Raw genomic sequence first — 23,640 nt, 5'->3', positions numbered from 1 at the left:
TCAATGCATAGGGTGAATATAAAACCAAGCTATCTTAAACATCAGTGTAATTTAATAATATCCATGGGTGTTATAGTTGTATGAATTTATCACAATGCAAACCTGCTAACTGGAAATAAAATGCCAGCTAGTCCTAATGCAATGCAATATTAGCTTCACAGTGAAACACCACTATTCTGGCTATTCATCATTTTTAAACAGTGAGCAAAATATCTTATTTCACTATTTCAATTTTTTTAGCTTCAGCCTCTACAATGAAAGTAAGCTTACCTGTCATACGTCCACAACGATGTAGCAGCAGACCAAGCAATTTGTGAGAGGAGGACCCCACATAAAATTATTCTGGTTGGTGTCAGCTTAATTCACTAACACTAACAGGTACTGAGAAAATCGATTCTGTTGTTATTCGTATTAAATATTTCCATTCTGGGATAGTTGTTCACTGAATTGCCGGCACTAGTTGTTCACGCTCTTACATTGGCTACAATGTAAAAATACGTAGCTAGCTAGCATAAAAGCTAGCTTTGTTGACGCCGGCTGCCTGATGATGCAGTTTCCTGTTAAGGTTAGACATCACGTCTAAGTACATTTAAAATGTAGCTGATTTTTTGCGCTCTGCATTCTCCCATACTAGACAGTATGCTCTCTCAGGTGTTCTTGGAAGATCACCCTTGAAAGAATGGGAGAACACAAGTGAGAATTTTGGAATACAGCCAATAGAGTACCACTGTGTGGTCCTCTGTAGCTCAGCTGGTAGAGCACAGCGCTTGTAACGCCAAGGTAGTGGGTTCGATCCCCGGGACCACCCATACGCAAAAATGTATGCACGCATGACTGTAAGTCGCTTTGGATAAAAGCGTCTGCTAAATGGCATATTATATTATTATTATAATAGAGTACCACAGTATGAGTCATAATACCCATAAAACCAAACGGTCAAACAGGGAAATGGTTCTAATCATTTTTCCACCATTCATTTTTCCCATAAGGGATTTTAGAAACACTTAAAATAAGGGCTGTGTTTCGTGTAGGCTTACCCTGGCGTAATGTTTTGATAACTGTGCAAATCTCTCTCGGACAAGGTGACTTCTATCAATATATTTGCCTGTATTTACACCCAACAAACAAAATGCTAATCGGCTGCTAATGTGGCTATCATAAAGAACTACAAATTCCATGATGATCTGGACGAGACTGCCGAATCGAGGCAAAGGTAAGAATCTCTGGATTAACTATCCAATGTTAGCTAAATGTAGTAATGAATAAATTGGCTACATTTCTTAATTTATCCGTTAGCAAAGGTACCAGCTAGATATGATGTGCAGGAGCTTGCAGGGATTTGTAGTCTTGCATGATGTCTACTTTGATGCTAATAAGCTTTTGAATCTGAGAGTAAATAGAGCAGAATATATTGATAAAAGTCACCTTGTCCGAGAGAGATTTACACGGTTATCAAAACATCACACCAGAGTAAGGCTACATGAAACACAGCCCTTATTTTAAGTGTTTCTAAAATCCCTTATGGGAAAAATGAATGGTGGAAAAATGATTGGAACCATGTCCCTGTTTGACCGCTAGGTTTTAGGGGTATTATGACACCGCCACGACAGATAGAACAATGAGACAGATATTTCACCGGATGTATAAATGTGAAGCATCCGCTTGGCATTTCCACTCACTACCAAATATGGTGATGAGAGGAAGCCCAGTGGCCAGCAGTGGGAGAAGGTGGAGCAAGATTGATTTTTCTGCTAATTTTCTCATCTATTAAACATTTGATCTCCATCCAGTTTTCTGTTTCCAAAACTAGAATCTGTAACAAAAAGAGTGGACTGCATTTTGTATACTTTACCCTTTGCCAAAGTTCTAAAAATTGCGTTGTTTAGGAGTGCAAGGGCGAGTTGAGTTATTGCACTAGCGCACTTCAGAGTAGGCAGTCCCTAACGGATATATGCAAATAAATGCTAGAACACTCCAATAGGATCTCACTAGCTTGTGCTTGTCCTGCCCACTATTATTCATTTGCTCCAATTGGAAACGGCAGGTTCTCGTCTATCTTGGGATAGTTATACAAAACGTTGCCTCCACTGTGGGGCTCTATAAATGTAGGGTTAGTTGGTTGGGCCATTTTCTTTCCTTTTCCCATTTTTTGTATCACGTGTAATGGACTCTCACTCCAGTCCAGTTGGTGGCGGTAATGCACCTTTTTGGTTGCCAACCGCCATTTAAAAACAAAAGAGGTACGGACGTAAACATGACTAAGAACAATTTTCTCATTAGCGTTTTTATTTAGACATTTATTAACACAATGGAACTCAAAATATTACTAATTTAACTGCTCAGCATCACATACTTACGCCAGGTAGTCTTTACTTCGCGTTGGAGACAGGACTTGGTTGATAGATGTTATCTAGGTAACGCTAGATTGCTAGCTGCTAACGTTAGCTAACAATGGCCATGGTTTTTCACACTCAAATAGCCTCCATTATGGAGGTGCTAGCGAATACAGCCGTGGCAGAGGTCTGTAAACTCGTAGACGACGACTATGCAGTGTTTCGTTTGGAAATAACTCAAAGCCAGAAAGAAAACAGGGCATTGCGGAGGAAACTACAGCTACTGGAACTGAAGGTGTCACGGGAGCGCGCAGAGAGGACAACGCGAGAGCGCGCACTCGCCAGTCGTCCCAGTAGTGTCAAGATTCTCGACCAATACAGAGGAATGGAAAGAGGTACATTTTTCAGCGGGGCCTATAGCCCCGTTCCCCTCTGCACATGTGTGACTAGGTGTGTTAACCAGAATTGGGTCTTGGTCCGTTTTTGGATAGTATGCAATAATTCCCCTGATTACGTAACTATATTGCACAAAGACACAATATCATATTCTAAACAGATTCTTGATTTACTCCATTTACTATTATTTATTATTTGAAAACAATATGATGCATGGAATAGAATCAATCGATCTATAAATAGTATATCAAGAAGTTATGCAAAGTGTTACCTTACATCCTGGCCAATTCTAGACAGTGTCAAAACGGTCAATAGTGTACAATATAGCGTTCAGCTTTGACAGTACCTAACCTAACCTCCTCTTTATCCCCAATCACTCTCTCAGGTGAAGGACATCTCACTGGAGGCCACAGGAGCTTTGTAAAGCCAGCAGGACACAATACATGGAGAGATGACCAACCAATCACTGTTAATGAGGGGACTGGAACCTCAACCCAGCACGTTATCGTGATAGAGGTTAGTGTAATAGTATTACATCAAAATTACAGCACATCAAATGTGGCCAGTTTATTTCAGAAAGGCTCCCCTCAGCTATTCACTTACTTACATGTACATCCTCATGTATCTGCCATAGGGGAGCTTGTGAGACTTCCTTATGACATTGTTATCCAATTCTACTCATGTACCGGTAATAACCTCCCCTCTTCTTGTGTCAGGATGCAGAGGCTGAAAGTCCTGGAGGATCGTCCCTGGTCAAGCAGGAGAGGACTGTAGAAGAGGACCCACGACACAGCATCTCGGAGGTCAGTGGCACGCCGAACGCCATCCTAATGTCAGAGACTTTAACTGTAACACACAGGCTTTTACACACAGGATCTGACCACAGATCAGACCCAGAGAGACTGGGGCTGGGTACACTAGGCTGTCTTCCTGCTCCTGGCTCAGAGTATTTACCCGTATTTCACCAGAGCCAAAGGACTGTTCAATCCCGTGTAGATGGTGATGCGTTATACACTGGCGTTGATGATCTGTCTTGGTCTTAAGCTACAGAGATGGACCCTGGCAACATGCCCTTGGGTTTAGAGACACAGACTGATCTGTCTAGAGGTGACTGGAACCGGTACAGTAGTAGTGTATACTCTGAAGGGTGCGTAGATAAGAAAGAGGAGGGTCTGGTCGTAGATGTAGTGACTGTGAAAGTGGAGGGCGACATTCCTTCCACATGGAATACAGATAGTCACCTAGAAGACGGACTCTCACAGGACATTGATTTCATGGAAAGCTTAGAGACAAATCCCAATGTCGAGACCCACTCCCCTTTACATGCGTTCAGGGATCGCGACCCAGTGTCCATGCCGATGGGGCATTTCGATTCACACGGCCGCGTCCTTTTCGATCAGGTATTGAACTCAAATGACAGGGCTAGAGCCCAGGTTCAGGGAGGGGGAGCCACATCGGGCGATAGTAAAAAAAAAAAAGGTTCCTCTGCATATTTTGTAACAAAGGCTTCAGCTGCCTCCAGAAGGTGCTTCCACCAGTGGTTCCACACAGCGGTGAAACTATTCAGCTGTACACAGTGTCACATGCACTTTGCCCAGTCTGGCAACCTGAAGAGGCACCAGAGGGTCCACACAAGGGAGAAATCCTACAGTGGCCCCCAGTGTGAGAAGAGGTTCTCCAACCAGCACCATCTGAAGATGCACCTGAAGGTCCACAAGGGAGAGAGGCCGTTCGCCTGTACACACTGCGTCAAGAGGTTCCCAGAATGGAGCTACCTCAGGATACACCAGCAGAAAAAACCATTCCACTCAGTAGTTTCTGATGTTTAGATCAAACCATTAAAGACAAATAAACATTTTCCTTGTTGTCAGCAGAAAAAATCCACAGATGCATTTGGAATAACGAGAGTAACAGATTTCAGTGTTGAATATTCCTGGGTAGAATATTGCATCCAGACATTGTGTGATATATAAGGCATCTATAAGCCTAAAAAGTCTGTTACATATTGTATTTGTACTATTTAGGCTATATGATGTTCTCAAATGCATATTTCATTACTTCCATTCAACTACTTAATTTTATCCCCAAGACACTTTTTTAATGACAAAATGAATGCAGTTTATCAAGTTCATACAGATTTCTAGTTGAGACATGTTTTCATATAGAGTATTTAAACTTGTTTATGTTTTAATAAACACAAAATGGTACTTTTCATTCCAAGACTTTCATTGAGATTCTCTTTAGTATACATCACATCTGATCTCACCCTATTCTGCATACACCCAACACCGCTTACTAAATATACCTACACATACCCACACACTAACAAACACCTATTGTACACGTCAAAATAGTTTAGTCAGGTTTGTCTGATGATTACTTTTGACTTATCATAGGTGACTCATATTTACCCACAACATCATATTTATGTCCACCATGATGAGTTTAACAACAATTACATAATTCTGTAACTACAGTATAGGTCTCAAATGTAGTGGGGATGGGTAAACACTCCATGTTGAAAGTGTGTTTATTATCTGTGTGTGTACGTACCTGAGGGAGTGTGTGTCTGTGTAATATGTATCACCTCTCTCTTCCAGGAGGAGGAGGGTCCAGATGTGCTGCTGGTGAAGGAGGAGGGGTGTGAGGAGGGTCTGGGGAACCCTGAGGGGACCATGGTCATGGAGGACAACCAGACTACACCTCCTCCTGAACACACAGAGGAACCAGCTGAGCAGCACAGGACCACACACAGTCTCACTGAGGTGAGCCCACTGTGAACTACTGTCTGAATGGTATTAGGTCAGGGCCCGGATCCTCAAAGCCTCTCAGAGTAGGAGTGCTGATATAGGATCAGTTTTGCCTTTTAGATCATAATGTATAAGACTATACAGACACGTGGGGTTCCTAGATCAGTACTCTTACTCTGAGATGTCTTGTGAGTAGAAAATTGGTCGTAAGTGCTGAGACTACAGACATTTTACTCCTACTCTATTGGGTAAAAATAAAAGCTATGCATGAAGCCTCTTTAGTCATAAGTCCCACCTAGTCAACAGATACACTACATGACCAAAAGTATGTGGCCATCTCATTCCAAAATCATGGGCATTAATATGGAGTTGGTCCCTCCTTTGCTGCTACAGTGCATTTGGAAAGTATTTTCCACATTTTGTTACGTTACAGCCTTATTGTAAAATGGTTTAAATAAATAAATTCCTCATCAATCTACACACAATACTCCATAATGACAAAGCGAAAACAGGTTTTTAGAAATTTTAGCTAATTTATTAAAAATAAAAACCAGAAATACCTTATTTACATAAGTATTCAGACACTTTGCTATGAGACTCGAAATTGAGCTCAGGTGCATCCTGTTTCCATTGATCATCCTTGAGATGTTTCTACAACTTGCGGTCGCGGCCGGCTACGACAGAGCCTGGATTCGAACCAGGATCTCTAGTGGCACAGCTAGCACTGCAATGCAGTGCCTTAGACCACTGCGCCACTCGGGAGATGTTGTACTGAATCATACAGTATGGTTGTTAAGTCGAATTTTGATTACCGTCATATCAACACACTTGACACCCGTTCAACAACTAACTAAATCACTTTTGGCACAGAAGGCTAGGCATTAACTCACTTGCTGATTATGTTGCATAAAACGTTTGAAAGGTCTATCATTAATCACCAAACGCGTAGGCCCTAGATGCTGTCAATTGCTTATAGATCAATTGCCCAACTCATAACATGATGTAGTTTAATGGAATAATCGAAAGAAAAATGTGATTATTTATTAGCCTAGAGGTTATAAGTATTTAGGCATATCATGTGACTTAGGCCTCATGTAAAGTCATTGTCAAAAGCGCAAAATATAGCCTACTGTTGCATGTAGATCTATAATGAACAAGATAAAAGCAACATGTAAATTGTTTGTCCCATGTTTCATGAGCTGACTTAAAAGATCCCAGAAATGTTCTATACGCACAAAAAGCTTATTTCTCTCAAATGTTGTGCACAAATTAGTTTACATCCCAGTTAGTGAGCATTTCTCCTTTGCCAAGATAATCCATCCACCTGACAGGTGTGGCATATCAAGAAGCTGATTAAACAGCATGATCATTACACAGGTGCACCTTGTGCTGGGGACAATAAAAGGCCACTCTAAAATGTGCAGCATTGTCAAACAACACAATGCCACAGATGTCTAAAGTTTTGAGGGAGTGTGCAGTTGGCATGCTGACTGCAGGAATGTCCACCAGAGCTGTTGCCAGAGAATTGAATGTTAATTTCTCCACCATAAGCCTCCTCCAACGTCATTTTAGAGAATTTGGCAGTATGTCCAACCCGCGTCACAACCGCAGACCATGTGTATGGCGTCATGTGGGCGAGCTGTTTGCTGATGTCATCATTGTGAACAGCGTTCCCCATGGTGGCGGTGGGGTTATAGTATGGGCAGGCCTAAGCTACGGACAACGAAGACAATTGCATTTTATCGATGGCAATTTGAATGCACAGAGATCCCGTGATGAGATCCTGAGGCCCATTGTGGTGCCATTCATCCGCCTTATCACCTTATGTTTCAACATGATAATGCACAGCCACATGTCACAAGGATCTGTACACAATTCCTGGAAGCTGAAAATGTCCCAGTTCTTCCATGGACTGCATACTCACCAGACATGTCACCCATAGAGCATGTTTGGGATGCTCTCGATCGACGTATAAAACAGCGTGTTCCAGTTCCCGCCAATATCCAGCAACTTCGCACAGCCTTTAAAGAGGAGTGGGACAACATTCCACAGGCCACACTCAACAACCTGATCAACTCTATGCAAAGGAGATGTGTCACGCTGCATGAGGCAAATGGTCACACCAGATACTGACTGGCTTTCTGATCTACGCCCCTACCTTTTTTTAAAGGTATCTGTGACCAACAGATGCATATCTGTATTCCCAGTCATGTGAAATCCATAGATTAGGGCCTAATTAATTTATTTCAATTGACTGATTTCCATTGAATTATCAAACCAATAAAGAGTGTCAAGTAATCAAATCAACTAGCACGTTTGCATAGTATCAAATCAACTCATAGCAATCAATCATTGTCCAATAAGAAGATGCCCCATAGCAGGGTGCTCATATCAGATTTCTTGATCCAACATCCTCTCACTCTGTATCTCTTACAGCCAGTAGACATGGAGGATGGGAAGCCTGATATGCTGCTGGTCAAAGTGGAGACAATAGAAGACGGACCAGAGAGCATTGATCTGCTGAGTGGACTAAAGATGGGGGAGCAAGGTAAGGGAGAAATGCATACAGTGAGGGAAAAAAGTATTTGATCCCCTGCTGATTTTGTACGTTTGCCCACTGACAAAGAAATGATCAGTCTATAATTTTAAATGGTAGGTTTATTTGAACAGTGAGAGACAGAATAACAACAACAAAATCCAGAAAAACGCATGTCAAAAATGTTATAAATTGATTTGCATTTTAATGAGGGAAATAAGTATTTGACCCCTCTGCAAAACATGACTTAGTACTTGGTGGCAAAACCCTTGTTGGCAATCACAGAGGTCAGATGTTTCTTGTAGTTGGCCACCAGGTTTGCACACATCTCAGGAGGGATTTTGTCCCACTCCTCTTTGCAGATCTTCTCCAAGTCATTAAGGTTTCGATGCTGACGTTTGGCAACTCGAACCTTCAGCTCCCTCCACAGATTTTCTATGGGATTAAGGTCTGGAGACTGGCTAGGCCACTCCAGGACCTTAATGTGCTCCTTCTTGAGCCACTCCTTTGTTGCCTTGGCCGTGTGTTTTGGGTCATTGTCATGCTGGAATACCCATCCACGACCCATTTTCAATGCCCTGGCTGAGGGAAGGAGGTTCTCACCCAAGATTTGACGGTACATGGCCCCGTCCATCGTCCCTTTGATGCAGTGAAGTTGTCCTGTCCCCTTAGCAGAAAAACATCCCCAAAGCACGGGGGGCCAGTATGAAAAATGTATGCACTCACTAACTGTAAGTCGCTCTGGATAAGAGCGTCTGCTAAATGACAAAAATGTAAATGTAAATGTGTTCTTGGGGTCATAGGCAGCATTCCTCCTCCTCCAAACATGGAGAGTTGAGTTGATGCCAAAGAGCTCAATTTTGGTCTCATCTGACCATAACACTTTCACCCAGTTCTCCTCTGAATCATTCAGATGTTCATTGGCAAACCTCAGACGGGCCTGTATATGTGCTTTCTTGAGCAGGGGGACCTTGCGGGCGCTGCAGGATTTCAGTCCTTCACGGCGTAGTGTGTTACCAATTGTTTTCTTGGTGACTATGGTCCCAGCTGCCTTGAGATCATTGACAAGATCCTCCCGTGTAGTTCTGGGCTGATTCCTCACCGTTCTCATGATCATTGCAACTCCACGAGGTGAGATCTTGCATGGAGCCCCAGGCCAAGGGAAATTGACAGTTCTTCCATTTGCGAATAATCGCACCAACTGTTGTCACCTTCTCACCAAGCTGCTTGGCGATGGTCTTGTATCCCATTCCAGCCTTGTGTAGGTCTACAATCTTGTCCCTGACATCCTTGGAGAGCTCTTTGGTCTTGGCCATGGTGGAGAGTTTGGAATCTGATTGATTGCTTCTGTGGACAGGTGTCTTTTATACAGGTAACAAATTGAGATTAGGAGCACTCCCTTTAAGAGTAATCTCAACTCGTTACCTGTAGAAAATACACCTGGGAGCCAGAAATCTTTCTGATTGAGAGGGGGTCAAATACTTATTTCCCTCATTAAAATGCAAATCAATTTATAACATTTTTGACATGCGTTTTTCTGGATTTCTTTGTTGTTATTCTGTCTCTCACTGTTCAAATAAACCTACCATTAAAATTATAGACTGATCATTTCTTTGTCAGTGGGAAAACGTACAAAATCAGCAGGGGATCAAATACTTTTTTCCCTCACTGTATAGCCTACATAGAGTAATAGGTCTTCAATGGGAATAGTGATGCGCCTGGCTATTATATTTTCTCCATTCATAAAATTAAATCAGTACAACTTATGTTTACAACCAAAACACACACATTATAATGTATGAACTTGACTAAGTAATTGACTCAAACTTCATATGTAGAGATTTCTCTGCCATGTTTTTAAGATCTATTTTCTAACCTCTTCTTGCAGGTGGTTGGCTGGAGGATGACAGAGGAGACTGGGCGGCCATCTTGGATTCCCAGACCCAGATGGGTGCAGCCAATGACCCAGGGGATGACATCACTGAGCAGGCCAGGGACAGAGGTGACATAGTGGAGGTCAGTGGATGGGACAGCATCTTCAACTCTGGGCTGGAGAACAACACTGTTAACCACAACCAGAAACAGACTGTCGAACACAAAACAACAACCGAACTTAGTCTCCGTGACAACAGACTGGCTGAGACCAGGGCGAGGCGTAGATTTAGTCTGCGAGGACGGGTAGGTGTCGGTATGCGGCTGGAGAAAACAGACACCGACTCGGCTAGAGATGCTCCGTCCTGCTCCTATAGTTGTGATTCAGAGAGACTGATGGCGCCTCAGGTTAACCCCCTAACAGGTGCTGCCTTCATCCTGCCTTCTATAGGATCTGTCAACTGGAACATGGACCCTGCGACAACACAGACACTCCCTGGCCTTCATCCTCCTCACACTCTCCTAATGTTAAACCAGACCTCAGACAATGTCAGTGCCTCAACATTAAATGGCTACACAAGCCCATTGACGAATGACAGTAGTAGAGACGGAATCAGTAAAGGTGGCAGTGCCAAAGAGAAACGCTTTCCGTGTTCATTCTGTGGGAAAGCCTTCCGTTTGCCCAAACAGGTGGAGATCCATCAGAGGATGCACACAGGGGAGAAACCATTCGGCTGCCACCTGTGCCGGGCCAGTTTTTCAGACTCGTCCAACCTGAAGAGGCACCAGAGGGTCCACACAGGGGAGAAACCCTACAGCTGCCCCCAGTGTGAGAAGAGGTTCTCCCGCCAGCACCATATGAAGATGCACCTGAAAGTCCACACGGGAGAGAGGCCATTCGCCTGTACACACTGCGGGAAGAGGTTCTCAGAGAGGAGTTACCTCAGGATACACCAACAGAAAATGTGTAGTGACATGTAATATAGTACTAGTTAGTACTAATTCTGTTGGTTTTGGATGTAGTAGGGAACTGGATGAGGTGAACTGAAGAAATAATGAATATGATGAGACAGAGAAGATCAGGGGTCAGCATCAGGATTTGGGGGATTTTTGTTTTTGGTCAAAAAAAGACTAAAATCACCAGGAATTCAGATGAAAATATTCCCACAAATAAATAAAAAGTGTCTCAATGTAATCAAGGTATGACATTCTCTTTCTTTTCAAATACAGTTTCTTTGCGCTTAGTTTTGGTCAATTTGCAGTGTAGAAATTATAATTATTTTCCATCCCCTGACAAAAATCAGCCCACGGCTGAATCTAGTTGCCTACCCCTGTAGTAGATAATATGATGATGGTTGGTGTATGCAAATATGCTTCACTGATGAAAGGGACAACCGTGTCCTGTTTTTCTTTAGTACTTTTACCTCATTTTCTCCCCAATTGGTAGTTACAGTCTTGTCCCTTCGCTGCAACTCCCCTACGGACTCGGGAGAGGTGAAGGTCGAGAGCCATGCGTCCACCGAAACACGACCCTGCCAAGCCGTACTGCTTCTTGACACACTGCTCACTTAACACGGAAGCCAGCCGCACCAATGTGTCTGAGGAAACACCATTCAGCTGGTGAATGAGTCAGCTTGCAGGTGCCCGGCCCGCCACAAGGAGTCGCTAGAGCGCGATGGGACAAGGAAATCCAGGCCGGCCAAACCCTCCCCTAACCCGGACGACGCTGGGCAATTGTGCGCCGCCTCATGTCTCCCGGTCACGGCCGGCTGTGACACAGCCTGGGATCGAACCCGGGTCTGTAGTGACGCCTCAAGCACTGCAGTGCCTTAGACTACTGCGCCACTCAGGAGAGTTCTTGTCCTGTTGTTTGATGCTGGCGTTTATAATGAGGAAATGATAATGCCTTAATTCATGTTTACTTATACTGATCATGACAATGGGGTGAAACTCCTGGACAACAGTTGTGATAGTCCATTACGTAATGTCAATTTTACTTTGACCTGTCCTGTTTTTAGGATATGTTGCTTAGTTAACATGTTAGCTATTTTTTTATTTTAATTGAGTGCCATTTAGGTTAGGCTAGTTGATCGGAGAAACCTGCATGATGTAAAAAGTGTCCGTCTCATTACATTGTCATACATTTTATCTCCAGCCTGTAGGCTTCAGAAAAGGCCACATACTTTTTCTACCATGTCCTATATCTGCTACATGATTTATGTTAGATAATTTCTTTGACTGAACGTTGGTGGAGCGCTGCAGAGATGCGTTTCTCCAACAGCAACTTGGAGAGGCGCGCTGGGAATGGACAAGCAAAATATTTTGCACCCCTGCCGTTGACAAAAGCGGGCACTGCTTATCAAAGGGCGGAATCATTGCTCACCTAAAAAGGCCATATGCCACTGGTTGAGAGAAATTGTCATTGTTTTTGGCACAATTATGTGAGGTATGTGTTGTTTTCAGTGCAGTACATGTTGAGTAGCCTTCTCGATAGTCATGCTGAAAGTCTGTTGTTAATGTGTTCATAGAGAAATAACATTGTACCTGGTCAAAAAAAAATTATTCAAAATTTTGCTAAGAGCCAGCAGTAGACTGATTGGTCAGCTGTTAGAACCAGTAAAGAGTGCTTTACCATTCTTGGGTAGCTCAGATTGAAGATATGACAAATAGGAGCGGCAACATATTCCTCTACCATCCTCAGTAGCTTTCCATCTAAGTTGTCAATTCCAGTGGTTCCTCATTATTCATTGCCAGCAATAATTTGTACACGCTAACTTTACAACATTTACATTTACATTGCTTTTCTTTCATAATTAGGTTTATTATGCATGTGATGGCTCACAGATGGTTGTTGGCATTTCATTTGTCCACTTTGCCAATTAAGTAGTCATTTAAGTAAATGGTCACATCAGAGTTTTGTGACGAATGAGCCATCTGATTCAATAAAGGACTTGAATTAGTATTTTTTCCATCATATTTTATATAATTTATCTTAGTTTCATAAGTTTCTTCTTCTTTTTGTTCAGTTTAGTCACATCATTTCTCAATTTACAGTAAGTTTGCCAATCAGATGTGCAACCAGACTTATTAGCTACTCTTTTTGCTTCATCTCTAACAACCATACAGTTTTTCAGTTCCTTGTCAATCCATGACACTTTAGCAGTTCTAAAGGTCAGTTTCTTAATAGGTGCATGCTTATCAATAACTGGAAGAAGCAATTTCATAAATGCATGAAGTGCAGCATCTGGATGCTCCTCATTACACACATTACATTACACAACAGACCAGCCAATCTTTAGATCTTCAACATAGGAATCACTACAAAATGTTTATACACTATTTTAGGCCCAGCTTTTGGAACTTTGGCTTTTCTGGATACAGCCACTGTATGTGGTCACTACATCCAATGGGTGTGGATACGCCTTTAGAACACAGTTCTGCAGTGTTAGTAAAAATATGATTAATACACGTGGATGATATAGTTCCTGTACTGTTTGTAAACACCCTGGTAGGTTGATTAATAACCTGAACCAGATTACAGGCACTGTTTACAGTGAGCAGTTTCTTCTTGAGCGGACTCGATGACCCAGGTCACCCAGAAAATAGACCTCTCTGTTAACATTACATACACTATCAAGCTTTTCAAACACATTATCCAGATACAGACTGCTAGCACTTGGTGGTCGATAGCAGCACCCCAAAAGAATAGGCTTTAGATGTGGCAAGTGAACGTGCAACCACAACACCTCAACAACCTTTGACATGAGATCTGCTCTGAGCTTCACAGGAATTTGGCTCTGAACATATACATCGACACCTCCCCCATACACTGAGTGTACAAAACATTTAGAACACCTGCTCTTTCCATGACAGACTGACCAGGTGAATCCAGGTAAAAGCTATGATCCCTTATTGATGTCACTTGTTAAATCCACTTCAAGCATAGATGAAGGGAATGAAACAGGTTAAAGAAGGATTTTTAAGCCTTGAGACAATTGAGACATGGATTGTGTATGTGTGCCATTCAGAGGGTGAACAGGCAAGACAAAATATTTAAGTGCATTTGAACGGGGTATGGTGGTAGGTGCCAGGCGCACTGGTTTGTGCAAAAACTGCAAAGCTGCTGGGTTTTTCACGTTCAACAGTTTCCCGTGTGTATCAAGAATGGGGGGGTGCAACTCAGTATTAGGAAGAGCCCCACCTGTTTTGTGCCCCACCTGTTTAGCAAAAACATTTGGGCATTAATACGTGTCACATATCAGTTTGCAAACAATGTAAAAAAATACATATATTTAATAAAGCTGCATACTCTCTTTTTTTGCTTTCTGTGGTGGTGGGGCAGCCAGCGGATAATATGAAGTGTAGGGGTTGGTAATGTTCTCTAGTTGTGCCATGATTGGCTCAGTGTTCTGTCACTCATGGGGACACTACGTCACCGCAAAATCTAAGGGTAGAGCGTGAAAATTCAAGCCCCTTGGGTGCCGTCATAGAGTTACATTAGAAGTGCCCATCCAAGAAGGCTCTTGGTCACAGATAAAATGACGTCAAATTACATTATATCTACAGTAGAGTGATTGGACTCATCATGTCAACATCATACTTTCAACATCATACTAGCAAGCTAGCAGTCATCATCATGAATCATGTCGACAATCTGCTGGCAAATCCTTTTCAATCCTTGTCATATGAAGCAAAATAATCAAGATAAATTATAGGTAAAACGTATCAGTGCTCATCGGCCACTGGACATAAACATTACACAACAAGTTGGAAATCGTAAATTCAACAATGAGTGGTTAGGAAGGAATCAGTGGCTAACTGCAAGCATTGCAAAGCAATCACTAGCCTGCTATTCAGTGGAGTGGGTGTGTGGTCCAAGTCTGGGTTTAAGGGTCTCTTTTCTAAGCTTAAAAGGATAAACATTCAACATTGGCCATGCCGTCAATCGAGCATGACTTCTGCCACACTCAAAACAACATGAAACTCTGAACTGGGAAATCTCAGACCTCAGTGAGTTCAAGATAACTGGGAACTCTGAAAAAAAACGAGCTCCAACTGGGAAAATACATTTTGAACGGTCATCCAACTCGGAATTGCAAGTCGGGAACTCGGGGATCTTTCTAGAGCTACGACCTGAAGATCAGTGACGTCATCATGATTCAACCTTGTTTTTTTCAGAGTTCCCAGTTGTCTTGAAAGCACAATAAATCCAGAGAATGCCAGACTTTGATGAGAAAGTTTGATGACAAAATTTGCACCGCTACGCCACCTTCCTTTTCAAGTGAGCACAACAAGGTGAGTCCAAAAATGTATTGTATGCTGCTGCATAAATTATGTAATATGCCAGGGAGATATGTATACTGTAGCTAAGAAAGTAATACTAAGTGTATGTTGTGTAGTAAGCTGTTAGTAGCCCATGTGCCTCACCCTAATAATTTGGTCCCCTTTCCCATCATAATTTTAGAGAAATGTAATAATCGAATATTGTAAGAGCTTTCATTGTCTGCTTATATTCCCCCTTTATTTATCCTACAGTTCTGACTTGGTGTACAGGGAGAATATAGTAAGAACGGCCCATGTTCTGAATTCTATCGCTGTACATTTCAAACGTGCTGAACAAATAGTTAAATTGACTACGTCCGTCCTAGCTCGCTCATTACTGTCTTAATCGAAATTACGGATAGCCTCTTATCCGCTTGTCGTCCCCTTATGCCATAGTTTATACATCTCAATTGTCAATAGAAACCACATTTGTTTAAGCATGTTAGCCATATCAGCTATGTTTTTTTAAAGTCAGTAAATGAGGCTGAATGAACTGTTTCGCTGCCAGACAAGGCTCCGCTGATAGCCAGGTGTAGCAGTGGTAAGGTGTTGGGACTCTGCTGTTGGGACAGCTTTATGTAGGCCCTAAAAGTTTGTGGGCATCGTTTGTCACCGTTATAGTGCAATTAATTTATTGTTTAGTGTTGTGGTTTTGCAGGCATGCATGTAAAAACGGTACATTTTTTCCCCCACCATTTTTGCTCAAAGCGCTGGTAGTGCGTTCAGACTTCTAGCACCTGAAGCATGCGCAAAACCATGTAAACACGTGCACGACCTCAGCAAGTATGCATGCCTCTCAACATGTATTTTCATCTTGTGTGCATGCTTCAGGTGATGGAAATCTGAACGCACGACCAGCACTTAATTTAGTAGGCCACCTACTGTGTGGGATAGAAACAGGATTCCAAAAAAACTGAACTGATGTGGGGGGGATATTCATACAAACAACCAAAAAAATATAAAATAAATGAAATCAAACAAATGTATTTTTTAAACATACTTGTATTTTTTAATTCAATTATGTTTTAAAAAACAAACAAATTCAAATCCAAAACAGAATGTAAGTATCCAGTTTCAGTTGAACAAAATCATATATACTGAACAAAAATATAAACGCAACATATAAAGTGTTTCATGAGCTGAAATAAAAGATCCCATTAATGTTCAATATGCACAAAAAGCTTATTTCTCTCAAATGTTGTGCCAAAATGTGTTTACATCCCTGTTAGTGATAATTTCTCCTTTGCCAAGATAATCGAAGGCACTTAACCCTAAATCAAGTTCTGTTCTTACTGTCGTGTAATCAAACTTGTCTGTACGTGAGTAAAATAACTACTAACAGTGTATCTTTATGAAGGCACATTTATTGCTAACTTCACGTTGCTTCACATTACAAGCCACATGAGAGAGAGATGCTTTCCTCATGAACCCCTACATTCCCACAGGCCCTCATTAGCATATGGCCAATCAGGATGCAATATGCAAATAACACCACACTTACCTTACCCCAAAGGTCTTCTGACTTCTAATACATCAATCAGCTCCTGATCAGTCTTCCCCAGAATCTCCGCTCCGCTCCCTTTCTTTTACATTGGGATTTATACCCTTTAATTGCCAAATCCATGCCTACTTTGACTACAGCCACACAAAACATCCTCCCCCTTACACGTGACATTTAAGCAAAATTACATAAAACATTGTCTCCTTTACATGTGATGTCTACACAGAGTCAGGTAACACATTGGTTCCTTCGTAGGTGACGACAATCCGTGGTGTCATCTGCTTCATGGCCCAGGTGCCATCAGGCAACTCTACCAACTCCATCCCAGGGCCAAGATCTGACAGGGGTGTCGCCATATAAGATGAACCTCCGGCAGAGGAACATCTGCATACAGTCTACCCACACCTGTCATTTCCTCTCTGTCTGGGTTTCGCTGCTCCCCAGCTGCCTGTGGTTGAGGCCTCTTCCTGTGCTTTTTCTTCATCTTCCTTGCCTCAGTGTTACCATAGCTCTGACTGGAGACTGGAGGAGTAACCAGGTCATACTGACTAGGCTCATTCACGACAGTGTACATCTATGTGCAATACGTGCTGTTCTGTTCTCGACCAACTGGAATTTATCTATGTCCCTCTCTGCCGCACATGACCACACAACTGGGCAGTAGTCCAGGTGCGACAAAACTAGGACCTGTCTGGTTGACTGAGATGTCAAGAAAGCAGAGCAATGCCTTATCATGGACAGACCTCTTCCCATTTTATGGACAACCATTGAGTCTATATGTTTTAACCATGACAATTTGCGATCTAGGGTTACACCCTGTAGTTTATTCTCCTCAACTTGTTCAATCGCCAAATTATTCAATAATATATCTAAATTAGGTTTAGCATTGAGTGAGTGACTTGTCCCAAAAAGCAATGCTTTTACTTTTTGTGATATTTAGCACTAGCCAATTGCTAGTCACCCATTCTAAAACTGTCTGGAGCTCTATGTTAAGGGTGTCAGTTATTTATTTTACCTTCGTAGCCGACGTTTATACTCTTGAGTCGTCAGCGTACATAGACACACAGGCTTTATTCAAGGTCAGTGGAAGGTTATTAGTGAAAACAATAATGGCCCAAGCCGACTGCCCTGCGGTACACCACACTCAACCAAATTTGCATTAGAGTGGTTGCCATTAAAGAAACCTGTCTGTGTTCCATTAGATAGGTAACTCTCAATCCATGATAAGGTAGAGGATGCAAATCCATAACACCTACGTTTTTTCAGAAATAGGTTATGATCAATAATAGCAAAAGCTGCACTGAAGTCTAACAAAACAGCTCCCACAATCTTCTTACTATCAATTTCATCAGTCATTTGTGTCAGTGCCGAGCATTTTGAGTGCCCTTCCTCATAAACATGCTGAAAGTCTGTTGTTAATTTGTTTTCTGTAAAATAACTTAGTATTTGGGGGTTTTTTTTATCTAAAAGCTTGCTAAGCACTGGTAACAGTGGTCGGCTGTTTGAACCATTAAAGGGTGCTCTGCTATTCTTGGGCAGCGGAATGAGACACTGTCTTCTAGGCTTAAATTGAAGACGTGGCAAACAGGAGTCGCAATGTATTCTACTACTAACCTCAGCAATTTACCATCCAGGTTGACGGTACCAGGTGGCTTGTCCTTATTTATAGATAGCAAAAAAATTCACCTCTTCCACACCCACTTTGCTGAACTCAAAACTACAGTGCTTGTCTTTCATTATTTGGTCCGTTAAGCATGAATATGAAGGCTCAGCATTTGTTGTTTGCATGTCATGCCTAACTTTATCTTGTCAACAAAAAAAGTTACCTCAATGTTACCCCAGGAATACAGACAGGGTCAGGATTGGCGTTCACCACGAGAGGTACAGTGCCTTCAGAAAGTATTCTTCATACCCCTTGACTTATTCTGCTAGCACAGACTGGAACATGTTCCGGGATTCTTCAGACAGCATTGAGGAGTACACCACATCAGTCACTGGCTTCATCAATAAGTGCATCGATGATGTCGTCCCCACAGTGACCGTACGTACATACCCCAACCAGAAGCCATGGATTACAGGAAACATCCGCACTGAGCTAAAGGGTAGAGCTGCCGCTTTCAAGGAACGGGACTCTAACCCGGACGCTTATAAGAAATCCCCCTATGACCTCCGACGAACCATCAAACAGGCAAAGAGTCAATACAGGTCTAAGATTGAATCATACTACACTGGCTCTGACGCTCGTCGGATGTGGCAGGGCTTGAAAACTATTACAGACTACAAAGGGAAGCACAGCCGCGAGCTGCCCAGTGACACAAGCCTACCAGACGAGGCTAAACCACTTCTATGCTCGCTTCGAGGCAAGCAACACTGAAGCATGCATGAGAGCACCAGCTGTTCCGGACGACTATGTGATCACGCTCTCCGTAGCCGATGTGAGTAAGACTTTTAAGCAGGTCAACATTCACAAGGCCGCAGGGCCAGACGGATTACCAGGACGTGTACTCCGAGCATGTGCTGACCAACTGGCAAGTGTCTTCACTGACATTTTCAACATGTCCCTGACTGAGTCTGTAATACCAACATGTTTCAAGCAGACCACCATAGTCCCCGTGCCCAAGAACTCTAAGAACCTGCCTAAATGACTACCGACCCGTAGCACTGACGTCTGTAGCCATGAAGTGCTTTGAAAGACTGGTCATGGCTCACATCAACAGCATAATCCCAGAAACCCTAGACCCACTCCAATTTGCATACCGCCCCAACAGATCCACAGATGATGCAATCTCTATCGCACTCCACACTGCCCTTTCCCACCTGGACAAGAGGAACACCTACGTGAGAATGCTATTCATTGACTACAGTTCAGCATTCAACACCATAGTGCCCTCTAAGCTCATCACTAAGCTAAGGATCCTGGGACTAAACACCTCCCTCTGCAACTGGATCCTGGACTTCCTGACGGGCCGCCCCCAGGTGGTAAGGGTAGGTAACAACACATCTGCCACACTGATCCTCAACACGGGGGCCCCTCAGGGGTGCGTGCTCAGTCCCCTCCTGTACTCTCTGTTCACCCATGACTGCATGGCCAGGCACGACTCCAACACCATCATTAAGTTTGCCGACGACACAACAGTGGTAGGCCTGATCACCGACAACGATGAGACAGCCTATAGGGAGGAGGTCAGAGATCTGGCCGTGTGGTGCCAGGACAACAACCTCTCCCTCAACGTGACCAAGACAAAGGAGATGATTGTGGACTACAGGAAAAAAAAGAGGACTGAGCACGCCCCCATTCTCATCGACGGGGCTGTAGTGGAACAGGTTGAGAGCTTCAAGTTCCTTGGTGTCCACATCACCAACGAACTATCATGGTCCAAACACACCAAGACAGTCGTGAAGAGGGCACGACAAAGCCTATTCCCCCTCAGGAGACTAAAAAGATTTGGCATGGGTCCTCAGATCCTCAAAAAATTCTACAGCTGCACCATCGAGAGCATCCTGACTGGTTGCATCACCGCCTGGTATGGCAACTGCTTGGCCTCTGACCGCAAGGCACTACAGAGGGTAGTGCGTACGGCCCAGTACATCACTGGGGCAAAGCTCCCTGCCATCCAGGACCTCTATACCAGGCGGTGTCAGAGGAAGGCCCTCAAAATTGTCAAAGACTCCAGACACCCTAGTCATAGACTGTTCTCTCTGCTACCGCACGGCAAGCGGTACCGGAGTGCCAAGTCTAGGTCCAAAAGACTTCTCAACAGCTTCTACCCCCAAGCCATAAGACTCCTGAACAGCTAATCATGGCTACCCGGACTATTTGCACTGCCCCCCCACCCCATCCTTTTTACGCTGCTGCTACTCTGTTAAGTATTTATGCATAGTCACTTTAACTCTACCCACATGTACATATTACCTCAACTACCTCAACTAGCCGGTGCCCCCCCACATTGACTCTGCAACGGTACCCCCCTGTATATATAGCCTCCCTACTGTCACTTTATTTTACTGTATATATAGCCTCCCTACTGTCACTTTATTTTACTTCTGCTCTTTTTTTCTCAACACTTTTTTGTTGTTGTTGTTTTATTCTTACTTTTTTTGTTTAAAATAAATGCACTGTTGGTTAAGGGCTGTAAGTAAGCATTTCACTGCAATGTCTGCACCTGTTGTATTCGGCGCATGTGACCAATAAAATTTGATTTGATTTGATTTGATTCCACATTTTGTGTTACAGCCTGAATTCAAAAAAATGTCCCACCCATCTACACACAATACCCCATAATGACAAAGTGAAAACATGTTTTTAAGAAATGTGTGCGCATTTATTGAAAATTAAATACAGATATCTAATTTACATAAGTATTCACACCCCTGAGTCAATACTTTGTATAAGCACTGTTGGCAGCGATTACATCTGTGAGTCTTTCTGGGTAAGTCTCTAAGAGCTTTCCACACTTATATTGTGCAACATTTGCACATTATTCTTTTCATATTTCTTTAAGCTCTGTCAAAATAGTTGTTGATCATTTTCAGGTCTTGCCATTGATTTTTTTTTTTTTTTACTGTTTTTGCTTTGTCATTATGGGGTATTTATGTGTAGATTGATGAGGGAAAAAACTATTTAATCAATTTTAGAATAAGGCTGTAACGTAACAACGTAGAAAAAGTGAAGGGGTCTGAATACTTTCCGAATGCACTGTATATGGTTGGTATTTCCTGTTTTTATTTTCAATACTGATGCAATTCGTAACATATGAAGCTCATTCTAAAATACAGACGTGGGTGATTTCTTCCCCAGGGTACTGCACGGTGTGCAAGTTTTTATTCCTGACCAGCACAAACACCATGTTCAACTATTGATGGTCTACTATTTAGACCACAATTAGTTGAACGAGGTGTTAGTGAAAGGTTGGAACAAAAACCTGTAAACTCCTGTCATGTGTACAAAAAACCTGTGGCTGTTATTACAAAATGTGCCCTCATGTACTGAACAAGCTTTTGAATGTTCATCTCCTTGATGTGCCTCACTTGGGGATGCTAAAACGTTACTTCTATTCTACTGAGCCATTTACTTTATGTTTGTATTATATTTTATTATTTCTTATTGTTGTTGAATTGTCGAGAAGGAACCTGCAAGTAACCATTTTGTTGGACCATTTGTACTAATAAAACTTGAAACGTATTTTGTACAATGGACTGTGTTCTAAGCATTCATGAACAGACAGAGGAAAACCAATATGGGTTAATATTTCTTTAAAATGACAAGTGTTGATGTCCCACTGTTCTAGTTTTGAGGCTTGGGCATCTGGGGGCTGCAGTTCATTTGTCTAATCCCCTGCAAGGAGAGAGAAATGCATTAATAATATTACAATGGGGTATTCATTTAATTTAATATATATTCCTGTTTGATTTGCATGCATACAATTAAATTGGACATGTTCTCCTTTATAAAATGCCAGTGTTTGTTTTGTATCCAATGCATTTAATTTACATTAGGATGAAGTAGCCTAGGCCTTCTAATCTAGTTGTATGACATCCTCTAGCTATCAATATTAGTTATCAATGCATAAGGTGAATATAAAACCAAGCTATCTTAAACATCAGTGTAATTTAATAATATCCATGGGTGTTATAGTTGTATGAATTTATCACAATGAAAACCTGCTAACTGGAAATAAAATACCAGCTAGTCCTAATGCAATGCAATATTATAGCTTCACAGTGAAACACCACTATTCTGGCTATTCATCATTTTTAAACAGTGAGCAAAATATCTTATTTCACTATTTCAATTTTTTTAGCTTCAGCCTCTACAATGAAAGTAAGCTTACCTGTCATACGTCCACAACGATGTAGCAGCAGACCAAGCAATTTGCGAGAGGAGGACCCCACATACAATTATTCTGGTTGGTGTCAGCTTAATTCACTAACACTAACAGGTACTGAGAAAATCGATTCTGTTGTTATTCGTATTAAATATTTCCATTCTGGGATAGTTGTTCACTGAATTGCCGGCACTAGTTGCTCACGCTCTTACATTGGCAACAATGTAAAAATACGTAGCTAGCTAGCATAAAAGCTAGCTTTGTTGACGCCGGCTGCCTGATGATGCGGTTTCCTGTTAAGGTTAGACATCACGTCTAAGTACATTTAAAATGTAGCTGATTTTTTGCGCTCTGCATTCTCCCATACTAGACAGTATGCTCTCTCAGGTGTTCTTGGAAGATCACCCTTGAAAGAATGGGAGAACACAAGTGAGAATTTTGGAATACAGCCAATAGAGTACCACTGTGTAGCTCAGCTTGTAATGCCAAGGTAGTGGGTTCGATCCCCGGGACCACCCATACGCAAAAATGTATGCACGCATGACTGTAAGTCGCTTTGGATAAAAGCGTCTGCTAAATGGCATATTATATTATTATTATTATTATAATAGAGTACCACAGTATGAGTCATAATACCCATAAAACCAAACGGTCAAACAGGGAAATGGTTCTAATTGTTTTTCCACCATTTATTTTTCCCATAGGGGATTTTAGAAACACTTAAAATAAGGGCTGTGTTTCCTGTAGGCTTACCCTGGCGCGATGTTTTGATAACTGTGCAAATCTCTCTCGGACAAGGTGACTTCTATCAATATATTTGCCTGTATTTACACCCAACAAACGAAATGCTAATCGGCTGCTAATGTGGCTATCATAAAGAACTACAAATTCCATGATGATCTGGACGAGACTGCCGAATCGAGGCAAAGGTAAGAATCTCTGGATTAACTATCCAATGTTAGCTAAATGTAGTAATGAATAAATTGGATACATTTCTTAATTTATCCGTTAGCAAAGGTACCAGCTAGATATGATGTGCAGGAGCTTGCAGGGATTTGTAGTCTTGCATGATGTCTACATTGATGCTAATAAGCTTTTGAATCTG

General features: G+C 42.2%; 2 protein-coding genes across 2 annotated transcripts; both read left to right on the top strand.

Moving 5' to 3' along the window:
• The first annotated feature begins 3,548 nt into the window (after positions 1-3,548).
• Positions 3,549-4,860, top strand: LOC121560254 (zinc finger protein 184-like). Its single transcript, XM_041873272.2, has one exon. The coding sequence runs from the start codon at positions 3,782-3,784 to the stop codon at positions 4,556-4,558; it is 777 nt and encodes a 258-aa protein (XP_041729206.1). The 5' UTR covers positions 3,549-3,781; the 3' UTR covers positions 4,559-4,860.
• Positions 4,861-5,458: 598 nt separating this feature from the next.
• Positions 5,459-11,387, top strand: LOC121560249 (zinc finger protein 768-like). The gene is made up of 3 exons (XM_041873268.2): positions 5,459-5,494; positions 7,916-8,027; positions 9,904-11,387. Exons 2-3 carry the CDS (start codon positions 7,925-7,927, stop codon positions 10,866-10,868), a joined length of 1,068 nt encoding a protein of 355 aa, XP_041729202.1. The 5' UTR covers positions 5,459-5,494; positions 7,916-7,924; the 3' UTR covers positions 10,869-11,387.
• The last annotated feature ends 12,253 nt before the right edge of the window (positions 11,388-23,640 follow it).

The sequence above is a fragment of the Coregonus clupeaformis genome, unplaced genomic scaffold, assembly GCF_020615455.1.
Source record: "Coregonus clupeaformis isolate EN_2021a unplaced genomic scaffold, ASM2061545v1 scaf0257, whole genome shotgun sequence".
Classification (NCBI taxonomy): Eukaryota; Metazoa; Chordata; class Actinopteri; order Salmoniformes; family Salmonidae; genus Coregonus; species Coregonus clupeaformis.
The sequence above is the reverse complement of the archived record's forward strand: the minus strand, read 5'-3'. Positions and strand labels throughout refer to the sequence as shown.